The 12,066-nt window shown below is 45.0% G+C and overlaps 1 protein-coding gene across 3 annotated transcripts in view; it reads left to right on the forward strand.

Moving 5' to 3' along the window:
• Positions 1-12,066, forward strand: part of preb (prolactin regulatory element binding) — a 96,542-nt gene that overhangs the window by 76,665 nt on the left and 7,811 nt on the right. For all 3 annotated transcript variants that reach the window (XM_078229348.1, XM_078229347.1, XM_078229349.1), the window contains one exon: positions 6,845-7,018. In XM_078229348.1, the coding sequence (XP_078085474.1) occupies positions 6,845-7,018 (174 nt within the window). The remainder of the gene's footprint in view (positions 1-6,844; positions 7,019-12,066) is intronic.

Consider the following 12,066-nt stretch of genomic DNA (forward strand, 5'->3'; position numbering starts at 1 on the left):
TCCAACAATACTCAAGAAGCTTCACACCATCCAGGACAAAGCAGCCCCGCTTGATCGGCACCACATCCACAAACATCCACTCCCTCCACCATCAACACTCAGTAGCAGCAGTGTGTACTGTCTACAAGATGCACTGCAGCAATTCACCAAAGAACAAAGAACAATACAGCACAGGAACAGGCCCTTCGGCCCTCCAAGCCCGCGCCGCTCCCTGGTCCAAACTAGACCATTCTTTTGTATCCCTCCATTCCCACTCCGTTCATATGGCTGTCTAGATAAGTCTTAAACGTTCCCAGTGTGTCCGCCTCCACCACCTTGCCTGGCAGCGCATTCCAGGCCCCCACCACCCTCTGTGTAAAATATGATCCTTAGACAGCACCTTCCAAACCCATGACCACTTCCATCTGGAAGGACAAGGGCAGCAGATAAATGGGAACACCACCACCTGCAAGTTCCCCTCCTAGCCACTCCACCTTCCTGACTTGGAAATATATCGCCGTTCCTTCGCAGTCGCTGGGTCAAAATCCTGGAATTCCTTCTCTAATGGCATTGTGGGTCAACCCATAGAGCATGGACTCACCAACTCACCACCACCTTCTCAAGGGCAACTAGGGATGGGCAATAAATGCTGGCCAGCCAGCAACGTCCATGTCCCATGAATGAACATAACAAAAAATTCCTATCCTATTCATGTATTTGCCAAGATGCCCCTTAACAGTCATGATCATATCTGCTTGTACTATCTCCCCTGGCAGCGAGTTCCAGGCGCCCACCACTCTCTCGTACATCTCCTTTAAACCTTGCCCCTCGCACCTTAAACCTGTGCCTCCTAGTAATTGACTCTACCAGCCTGGGGAAAAGTTTTTGACTATACACTCTGTCCATGCCCCTCATAATCTTGTGGATTTCTATCAGATCATCCCTCAAGCTCCAACATTCCAGTGAGAACAAACCAAATTTCTCCAACCTCTCCTCAGCTAATGGTCTCCATACCAGAATTGAACACTACATTCCAAATGTAGCCTAACTAAGGTTCTATAAAGATGCAACATGACTTGCCAATTTTTAAATTCAATGCCCCGGCCGATGAAGGCAAGCATGCCATATGCCTTCTTGACTATCTTCTCCACCTGCCTTGCCACGTTCAATGACCTGTGTACCTGTACACCCAGATCCCTTTGCCTATCAATACTCTTAAGGATTCTGCCATTTACTGTATATTTCCCATCTGTCTTAGACCTTCCAAAATGCATTACTTCACATTTGTCCAGATTAAATTCCATCTGCCATCTCTCTGCCCAAGTCTCCAACTGATCTATATCCTGCTGTACCCTCTGATGGTCCTCATCGCTCTCCGCAATTCCACCAACCTTTGTGTTGTCCGCAAACTTACTAATCAATCCAGTTACAGTTTCCACCAAATCATTTATATATATTGCAAACAGCAAAGGTCCCAGCACTGATCCCTGAGGAACACCACTAGTCAGAGCCCTCCATTCAAAAACGCACTCTTCCAATGCTACCCTCTGTGTTCTATGACCAAGCCAGTTTTGTATCCATCTTGCCAGCTCACTTCTGATCCCGTGCGACTTCACGTTCTATACCAGCCTGCCATGAGGGACCTTATCAAAAGCCTTACTGAAGTCCATGCAGACAACATTCACTGCCCTACCCTCATCAATCATCATCTTCACTTCCTCGAAAAACTCAATCAAGTTAGTGAGACACGGCCTCCTCTTCACAAAACATGTTGCCTCTCACTAATATATCCACTTATTTCCAAGTGGGAGTAAATCCTGTCTCGAAGAATTCTCTCCACAATTTCCCTACCACTGATGTAAGGCTCACCAGCCTGTAATTGCCTGGATTATCCTTGCTACCTTTTTTAAACAAAGGAACAACATTGACTATTCTCCAGTCCTCTGGGATCTCTCCTGTAAGAAGTTTAACAACACCAGGTTAAAGTCCAACAGGTTTATTTGGTAGCAAAAGTCACACAAGCTTTCGGAGCTGCAAGCCCCTTCAGGTGAGTGGGAATTCTGTTCACAAACAGAGCATATAAAGACACAAACTCAATTTACATGAATAATGGTTGGAATGCGAATACTTACAACTAATCAAGTCTTTAAGAAACAAAACAACATGAGTGGAGAGAGCATCAAGACAGGCTAAAAAGATGTGTATTGTCTCCAGACAAGACAGCCAGTGAAACCCTGTGGGGGTTACAAATAGTGGGACATGAACCCAATATCCCGGTTGAGGCCGTCCTCGTGTGTGTGGAACTTGGCTATCAGTTTCTGCTCAGCGACTCTGCGCCGTCGTGTGTCGCGAAGGCCGCCTTGGAGAACGCTTACCCGAATATCAGAGGCCGAATGCCCGTGACCGCTGAAGTGCTCCCCAACAGGAAGAGAACAGTCTTGCCTGGTGATTGTCGAGCGGTGTTCATTCATCCGTTGTCGCAGCATCTGCATAGTTTCCCCAATGTACCATGCCTCGGGACTATATATAAATATATAATATATAAATATATAATATATACATTTCATATATAATATATAAATTCACTGGCTGTCTTGTCTGGAGACAATACACATCTTTTTAGCCTGTCTTGATGCTCTCTCCACTCATGTTGTTTTGTTTCTTAAAGACTTGATTAGTTGTAAGTATTCGCATTCCAACCATTATTCATGTAAATTGAGTTTGTGTCTTTATATGCTCTGTTTGTGAACAGAATTCCCACTCACCTGAAGAAGGGGCTTGCAGCTCCTAAAGCTTGTATGGCTTTTGCTACCAAATAAACCTGTTGGACTTTAACCTGGTGTTGTTAAACTTCTTACTGTGTTTACCCCAGTCCAACGCCGGCATCTCCACATCATCTCTCCTGTAGCCAGTGAAGATACAAAAAGTTCCTTCAAGGACGCAGCAATTTCCTCCCTTGCCTCTCAGCATTCTGGGGTATATCCCATCAGGCCCTGGTGACTTGTCTACCTTTATGTTTTTCAAGACCCCCAATATCTCCTCCTTTTTGATCTCAACATGACCCAAACTATCTACACACCCTTCCCCAGACTCATCATCCATCAAGTCCTTCTCTTTGGTGAATATTGACGCAACGTACTTATTTAATACCTCACCCATTTCCTCTGGCTCCATGCATAGATTCTCTCCCCTGTCCTTGAGTGAGCCAACCCTCTCCCTGGCTACCCTCTTGCTCTTTATATATGTATAAAAAGCCTTGGGATTTTCTTTAATCCTGCTGGCCCTCCTGATTCCTTGCTTAAGTTTCTTTTTACTTTTCTTGTTTTCCACACTTGCATCATATGTTCCCAGCCTCCTAGCCTTGACAAATGGTTCCTTTTTCTTTTTGACGAGGTTCACAATATCTCTTGTTGTCCAAAGTTCCCGGAACGCGCCATACTTATCCTTCATCCTTATTGGAACGTGCTGGTCCTGAATTCTTATCAACTTACGCTTGAAGCCCCCCAAATGCCAGATGTTGATTTCCCCTAAAGCATCTGCCCCCAGTCTACATTCTTCAGTTCCTGACTAATATTGTTGTAATTAGCCTTCTCCCAATTCAGCACCTTCACCTGAGTACTACACTTCTCTTTATCCATCAGTACCTTAAAGCTTACTGAATTGTTATCACTGTTCCCAAACTGCTCCCCTACTGAAACATCACTGGCCGGGTTCATTCCCTAATACCAGGTCCAGTATGGCCCCTTCCCTAGTTGGGCTATCTACATACTGTTTCAAGAAGCTCTCCTGGATGCTCCTTACAAACTCTGCCCCATCCACACTCCTAGCACGAAGTGAGTCCCTGTCAATATAGGGGACGTTGAAATCTCCCACCACAACAACCTTGTTACTTTTACACCTTGCCAAAATCTGCCTACATATCTGTTCCTCTATCTACCACTGGCTGTAGGGAGGCCAATAGTAAACCCCCAACATTGTGACTACACTCTTCCTATTCCTGAGCTCTACCCATATTGCCACCTTGTTTGAGCCCTCCGAGGTGTCCTCCCGCAGTACAGCTGTGATATTGTCCTTAACCAGTCGTGCCATGCTGGGTAGTTGATCTGGTTTCATTGCTTTTGGACAGTTTAACAGTTTGATGCAACTAAATGTCTTGCAAGACCATTTCAGAGGACATTTAAGAGTCACTCATGTTTGGTGTGGATCTGCAGTCACATGTAGGCCAAACCAAGTAAAGACGATAGATTTCCTTCCCTGAAGGACATTAGTCAATCAGATAGTTTTAAAAATATCTGCCCTTGGTTTTGTGATCATCATTGGACTTCCAATTTTTAAAATTGAAATCAAATTCTGCTACCTGCTGTGGTGGGATTCAAAACCAACTCTCAAGGATTACCCCATGCCTCTGGATAACTAATCCAGTGACAGTACCACAACGCCACTGCCACCCCCCTTCACCTATACCTCCATCCACCAATTTTAACATTCACTCCCTCCACCACCAATGCACAGTGGCAGAACTATGTGTCATAAAGAAGTTGCACTGCAAAAACTCGCCGAGCTTCCTTTCATACCATCTTGCAAACCCACAACCTATACTACTTAAAAAAAGGACTGCAGTTACACAACCACCTGTAGTATCCCTTCCAAGCCACACCAACCTGTTTTAGAACTGCAGTGCTGTTCCTTCATTGGTGCTGGGTCAAATTCTTGGTTGGATAAGCTGGTTTCTTTAAAAAAGATTGAGAGCAAGTTCATGGAAGTGTTCAAAATCATCGGGGGTCTGGACAGATTAGATAGGCAGAAGCTGTTCTCGTTGGTAGACAGTTTGAGAACCAGAGGGCACTGATTTTTAAAAATGAAATCATGACCACTGCCCTCGCTTGCCTTCGAGAATTGGATTGAGCAGGACATTATACATGATGACTGCATCTTCAACATCCTGGGCCCTTCATAGGAGTGTGAATAAATTTGACACCAATCCCCACACACCATCAGGATGGGACTGACTAAACCCACAATCAAAGAGCGAGGTTTCAGTAAGTTTCTAAAAGGAAAGAGAGGCTTTCCGAGGGAATTGCAGAGCTCAATGTTTTACTCCCTGTTTAATTGATTCCAGGGATCAAGAATTGTATCTATGGGGATAAGGTGGAGAGGTTAAGGTTAGGGGTAGGGAGAGGCAGGATGGCAGCTCAATGTTCCAGCGTACAGATGCTATAGGAAAGATAGAACAGGAGGTAAGAGAGGAGGAGGAGTTGCATTTTTGATTAGGGAAAACATCACGACAGTACTGAGAGGGGATATATCCGAGGGTTCGCCCACTGAGTCTATATGTGTAGAACTGAGAAATAAGAAGGGGGAAATCACTTTGATGTGGTTGTACTAGAGGCCCCCAAGTAGTCAGTGGGAAATTTAGGAGCAAATATGTAAGGAGGTTACAGATAGCTGCAAGAAAAATAGGGTGATAATAGTAGGGGACTTTAACTTTCCCAACATTGACTGGGACAGCCAAAGTATTAGGGGCTTGGATGGAGAGAAATTTGTCGAGTGTATTCAGGAGGAATTTCTCATTCAGTATGTGGATGGCCCGATTAGAGAGGGGTTGACCTCCTCTTGGGAAATAAGGAAGGGCAGGTGACAGAAGTGTTAGTGAGGGATCACTTTGGGACCAGTGACCATAATTCCATTAGTTTTAAGATAGTTATGGAGAATGATGAGTCTGGCCCAAAAGTTAAAATTCTAAATTGGGGTAAGGCCAATTTTGATGGTATTAGACAGGAACTTTCAAAAGTTGATTGGGGGAGTCTGTTGGCAGGCAAAGGGATATCTGGTAAGTGGGAGGCTTTCAAAAGTGTGTTAACCAGGATTCAGGATAAGCACATTCCTCTTAGAGTGAAGGGCAAGGCTGGTAGCAGAGATATTTGAATCATCAATAGCCACAGGTGAGGTGCCTGAAGATTGGACGGTGGCAAATGTTGTGCCTTTGTTTAAGAAGGGCTGCAGGGAAAAGCCTGGGAACTACAGACGGGTGAGCCTAACGTCAATGAGAAAACACAGATTTCTGTTAGAGGTCCAGCAATTTCCTCTCTTGTGTCCCTCAGTAATCTGGGATAGAGGCCATCTGGCCCTGGGGATTTGTCTACCTTAATGTTTTTTAATACACCTAACACTTACTCCTTCGTAATGATGACTTGCTCTAAAGGGTTTACATACTCCTCTGAGACACCACCAATTAAAATGTCTCTCGCCTTTCTGAATACCGATGCAAAGTACTCATTAAGGATCTCACCCACTTCCTTTGGTTCTATGCATAATTTCCCTCCTTTGTCCTTGAGTGGACCAACTCTTTCTCTAGCCAACTTCTTGTCCCTAATATATATATAAAATGCCTTGAGATTCTCCTTAATCCTGCCTGCCAAGGACATTGCGTTACCCCTTTCTGCCATCCTAACTCCCTGTTTGTGCTCTTTTCTACTTTCCCTGTATTCTTCAAGTGCTTCATCTGTTTTTAGTTGCCTAGACCTCATGTATGCATCCTTTTTCTCTTTGACTCGACTTGCAAGTTCCCTGGTCATCCATGGTTCCCGAATCCTACCTTTCGTGTCCTTCCTTTGCACAGGCATATATCACTGTACCTTCACTGTCACTGGATCAAATTCCTGAAATGATCTAACAGCAATGTGGATGTACCTACACCAGATGGACTGCAGTGGTTCAAGAAGGAGGCTGACCACTTCCTTCTCAAGGGCAATTATAGTTGGGCAAAAATGCTACCCTTGCCAACAACGCTGTCATCCTTTGAAAGATTAAAACAAAATCCTCCTCTGTTGCTCCTGATTGACTATTTTTCTATTGTCGTTTTCAGGTTTGGCAAGGTTGAGGACGGTGACGATGCTTTCCGCCTCTACACGGTGCAGATTCCACACAAGCGAGAACGTAAACCTCTCCTGTGTTACATCAGCAAATGGGATGGAAAGAACTTCCTGCCACTGCTCACCCGTGATTGTGGGAATGAGGTGATCTCTGCAATGTCGATCAGGTACCGCTGAGCCAAAGAACAAAGCAAAGTACAGCACAGGAACAGGCCCTTCGACCTTCCAAGCCTGTGCCGATCATGATGCCCTAACTAAATTTAAAAAAACCTTCTGCCCTTACTTGGTCTGTATCCCTCTATTCCCTCCCTATTCATGTATCCATCCAGATGGCTCTAAAATGTTGCTAATGTGCCTGCTTCCACCACCTCCTTCAGGCACCCAGCACTCTGCATGAAAAACTTCCCCCGCACATCACCTTTAAACTTTCCCCCTCTCACCTTGAACCTCTGCAAATCTCCAGATGAATGCTGGTGTCTGACTTAAAGTAACCTCAATATAATGCAAAAGCAATTTCAGACTAATCGTATCCTCCATTTTTATTTTTCTTGCCGCATGCCAGTCTTTTTTATTTTTTGCTTTTTCTTTTACCTGAGCTCTCCTTTATTCTTCCATTAGCAATTACTCAGGACCAATATTTTGTTTCTTTACCACAGTCTTTACCTCTCCCTTTGCCTTTTGTTTCATGGCACCTTCCAATTCATGTAGGAATTATACAGTAAATGGTAGAACCATTAGGAATATTTTCAGGCAGAGAGATCTGGCGAATATATATCCACCGATCCACACAGATGGATAAGGTAGTCAAGAAGGCATACGGCATGCTTGGCTTCATTGGTCGGGGCATTGAGTATAAAAATTAGCAGGTCATGCTGCAGCTGTACAGAACCTTAGGTTAGGCCTCATTTCGAATATTGTATACAGTTCTGGTCACCTCACTAGCAGAAGGATGTGGAGGCTTTGGAGAGGGTACAAAAGAGGTTTACCAGGATGTTGCCTGGTCTGGAGAGTATTAGCTATGAGGAGAGGTTGAAGAAACTCGGTTTGTTCTCACTGGAATGATGGTTAGGGGATGACCTGATAGAAGTCTACAAGATTATGAGTATCATAGACAGAGTGGATAGTCAGATGCTCTTTCCTAGAGCGGAAGAGTCAAGTACAAAGAACAATACAGCACAGGAACAGGCCCTTCGGCCCTCCAAGCCCGTGCCGCTCCCTGGTCCAAACTAGACCATTCTTTTGTATCCCTCCATTCCCACTCCGTTCATATGGCTGTCTAGATAAGTCTTAAACGTTCCCAGTGTGTCCGCCTCCACCACCTTGCCTGGCAGCGCATTCCAGGCCCCCACCACCCTCTGTGTAAAATATGTCCGTCTGATATCTGTGTTAAACCTCCCCCCCTTCACCTTGAACCTATGACCCCTCGTGAACGTCACCACCGACCTGGGGAAAAGCTTCCCACCGTTCACCCTATCTATGCCTTTCATAATTTTATACACCTCTATTAAGTCTCCCCTCATCCTCCGTCTTTCCAGGGAGAACAACCCCAGTTTACCCAATCTCTCCTCATAACTAAGCCCCTCCATACCAGGCAACATCCTGGTAAACCTCCTCTGTACTCTCTCCAAAGCCTCCACGTCCTTCTGGTAGTGTGGCGACCAGAACTGGACGCAGTATTCCAAATGTACTAGGGGACATAGGTTTAAGGAGCATGGTGAAAAGTTTAGAGGAGATGTGCGAAGCTAGTTTTTTGCACAGAGGGTGGTGAATGTCGGGAACGCGCTGCCCGGGGAAGTGGTGGGAGCAGGTACCGTGGCACAGTGGTTAGCACTGCTGCCTCACAGCGCCAGGGACCTGAGTTCAATTCCTGGCTTGAGTCACTGTCTGTGTGGAGTCTGTACGTTCTCTCTGTGTCTGCGTGGGTTTCCTCCGGGTGCTCCAATTTCCTCCCACAGTCCAAAGATGTGCTGGTTAGGTGGATTGGCCATGCTAAATTCTCCCTCAGTGTACCCGAACAGGCGCCAGAGTGTGACGACTGGGGGATTTTCATGATAACTTCATTGCAGTGTTAATGTAAGCCTACTTGTGACACTAATAAATAAACTTTAACTTTACAATAGCAGCACTTAAGGGGCAACTAGACGAATACTTGATTAGATGGGAATGGTAGGATACGGACTCCGTAAGTGCATGCGGTTTTAGTTTAGGCAGGCATCATGATCTGCGCAGGCTTGGAGAGCCGAAGGGCCTGTTCCTGTGCTGTACTGTTCTTTGTTCTTGTCCTTTGATCTCCCCCACCCTCTAACCCAGAGTTTCCTAAACTTTTCCAGCTATGATACCCTTTTGATTTCCAAAGAGGAATCCCTGCGGAACGTTCTTATTGTATTGAAGAGCTAAACGACAAAATAATAATTATTTTCATGCAATAGCTACAAACATACAAAAACCTAATTTATAGAATTTTTTTTTGTTTCCTAAATGTAGGGTAATTGTTGGAAAAAGTTCTGGGGGACAGAATGAATCACCACTTGGGGAGGCAAGAATTAATCAAGGATAGTCAGCATGGCTTTGTCAGGGTAAGATCATGTCTAATAAATTAGACTGAAATTTTCAAGGAGGTGACTAAGTGTGTAGATGACGACTTAGTCTACATGGACTTCAGTAAGGTTTTTGATAATGTCCCACATGGGAGACTGGTCAAGAAAGTAAGAAGCCCATGGGGTCCAAGGCAATATGGCAAATTGGATCCAAAATTGGCTTAGTAACAGGAGGCAGAGGGAGATGGCCGAAGGTTATTTTGTGAATGGAAGCCTGTGTCCAGTGGTGTACCACAGGGATCGGTGCTGGGTCCCTTGCTGGTTTGTGATGATCTAGACATGAAACTGGGGGTATGATAAGTAAATTCACAGATGACACAAAAATTGTTGTTGTGGTAAATAACGAGGAGGAAAGCCTTAGACTGTAGGGTGATAAAGACGGGCTGGTCAGATGGACAGAACAGTGACAAATGGGATTTAACCCTGAAAAATGTGAGGTAATGCATTTTGGGAGGACTAACAAGGCAAGGGGATACACAATGAACAGTAGGATGCTAGGAAGCTTCTTCTCTGCTGCCATCAGACTTTTGAATGGACCTATCACATATTAAGCTGATATTTCTCTGCACCCTAGCTATGACTGTAACACTATATTCTGCTCCTTCTTCCCTACGTTTGTTTGGTGTCATGAGCTTTTGGAGCCCTGCTCCTTCATCAGATGAGTCTCACCTGGATGGGGGAGCAGTGCTCCGGGGGCTCGTGATGCCGGGTGAACCTGTTGGACTTTGACCTGGTGTTGTGGGACTTCTTACTATGCTTACCCCAGTCCAACGCCGGCATCTCCACATCTTGGTTATGTGAGTGATGAGAGGAGGAGGTAGTCGAGGCGGGTACAGTTACAACATTTAAAATACATTTAGACCATGGATGGGAAAGGTTTTGAGGGATATCGGACTAGTTCAGTTTAGGAAACCTGGTCGGCATGTACGAGTCGAGCCAAAGGGCCTGTTTCCGTGCTGTATATCTCTATGACTCTATGTCTCTATGGGCGAGCAGACTGGTAGGTAGGACAGCTGAGGAACAGTGGAGGATTTTTAAGAAGATTTTTTTAAGTACTCAGCAAACATATATTCCGGTGATAAAGAAGGACTGTAAGAAAAAGGATAACCGGACGTGGATAACGAAGGGAATAAAGGAGAGTATTAAAATAAAATCAGATGCGTACAGAGTGGCCAAAAATAGTGGAGAATTAGTGGATTGGGAAAGCTTTAAAGAAAAACAAAGAACGACTAAGAAAGCGATTAAGAAAGGAAAGATAGATTATGAAACTAAACGAGCTCAAAATATAAAAAATGATAGTAAAAGTTTTTACAAGTATATAAAAAGGAATAGAGTGGCTAGAGTGAATGTTGGACCCTTGGAAGATGAGAGAGGGGATTTGATAGTGGAAAACGAGGAAATGGCTGAGACGTTAAATAAGTTCTTTGTGTCGGTCTTCACGGTGGAAGACACAAATAGTTTGCCGAATATTAGAGATCGAGAGTTGGTGGGAGGGGAGGTCCTTAATACAATTACTGTTACTAAGGAGGTGGTGCTTGGTAGACTAATAGGACTGAAGGTAGACAAGTCCCCGGGCCCGGATGGAATGCATCCCAGGGTACTGAAAGAAATGGCTGAGGTAGTAGCAGATGCGTTAGTAGTAATTTATCAAAATTCGCTGGACTCTGGGGTAGTGCCGGCTGACTGGAAAACAGCTACTTTTACGCCGCTGTTTAAAAAAGGAAGTAGACAAAAGGCGGGTAACTACAGGCCGGTTAGCTTAACGTCCGTAGTTGGGAAGATGCTAGAGTCCATTATTAAAGAGGAAATAACAGAGCACCTGAATAAGAATGGTTCGATCAAGCAGACGCAGCATGGATTCATGAAGGGAAAGTCGTGTTTGACGAATCTACTGGACTTTTATGAAGATGTCACTAGTGTGGTTGACAGAGGGGAACCGGTGGATGTGGTGTTTTTAGATTTCCAGAAGGCGTTCGATAAGGTGCCTCACAAAAGGTTGCTGCAGAAGATTGGGGTACACGGATTTAGGGATAAGGTGTTGGCGTGGATTGGGGATTGGCTATCTAACAGGAAGCAGAGAGTTGGGATAAATGGGTGCTTTTCTGGTTGGCAGTTGGTGACCAGTGGCGTGCCGCAGGGATCGGTGCTGGGGCCTCAATTGTTTACCATTTACATAGATGATCTGGAGGAGGGGACTGAATCTAGGGTATTCAAGTTTGCTGATGACACAAAGGTGAGTGGGAAAGCGAATTGCGTGGAGGACGCAGAAAGTCTGCAGAGAGATTTGGATAGGCTGAGCGAGTGGGCGAGGATCTGGCAGATGGAATATAACGTTAGCAAATGTGAGGTTATCCACTTTGGAAGAAATAATAGTAAATTGGAATATTATTTAAATGGAGAAAAATTACATCATGCGACTGTGCAGAGGGACCTGGGGGTCCTTGTGCACGAATCGCAAAAACTCAGTCTGCAGGTGCAGCAGGTGATCAAGAAGGCGAATGGAATGTTGGCCTTTATCGCGAGGGGGATAGAATATAAAAGCAGGGAGGTCTTGCTGCAACTGTACAAGGCACTGGTGAGGCCGCAACTGGAGTACTGTGTGCAGTTTTGGTCCCCTT

This window comes from Mustelus asterias, chromosome 15 (genome assembly GCF_964213995.1).
Source record: "Mustelus asterias chromosome 15, sMusAst1.hap1.1, whole genome shotgun sequence".
NCBI classification, from domain to species: domain Eukaryota; kingdom Metazoa; phylum Chordata; class Chondrichthyes; order Carcharhiniformes; family Triakidae; genus Mustelus; species Mustelus asterias.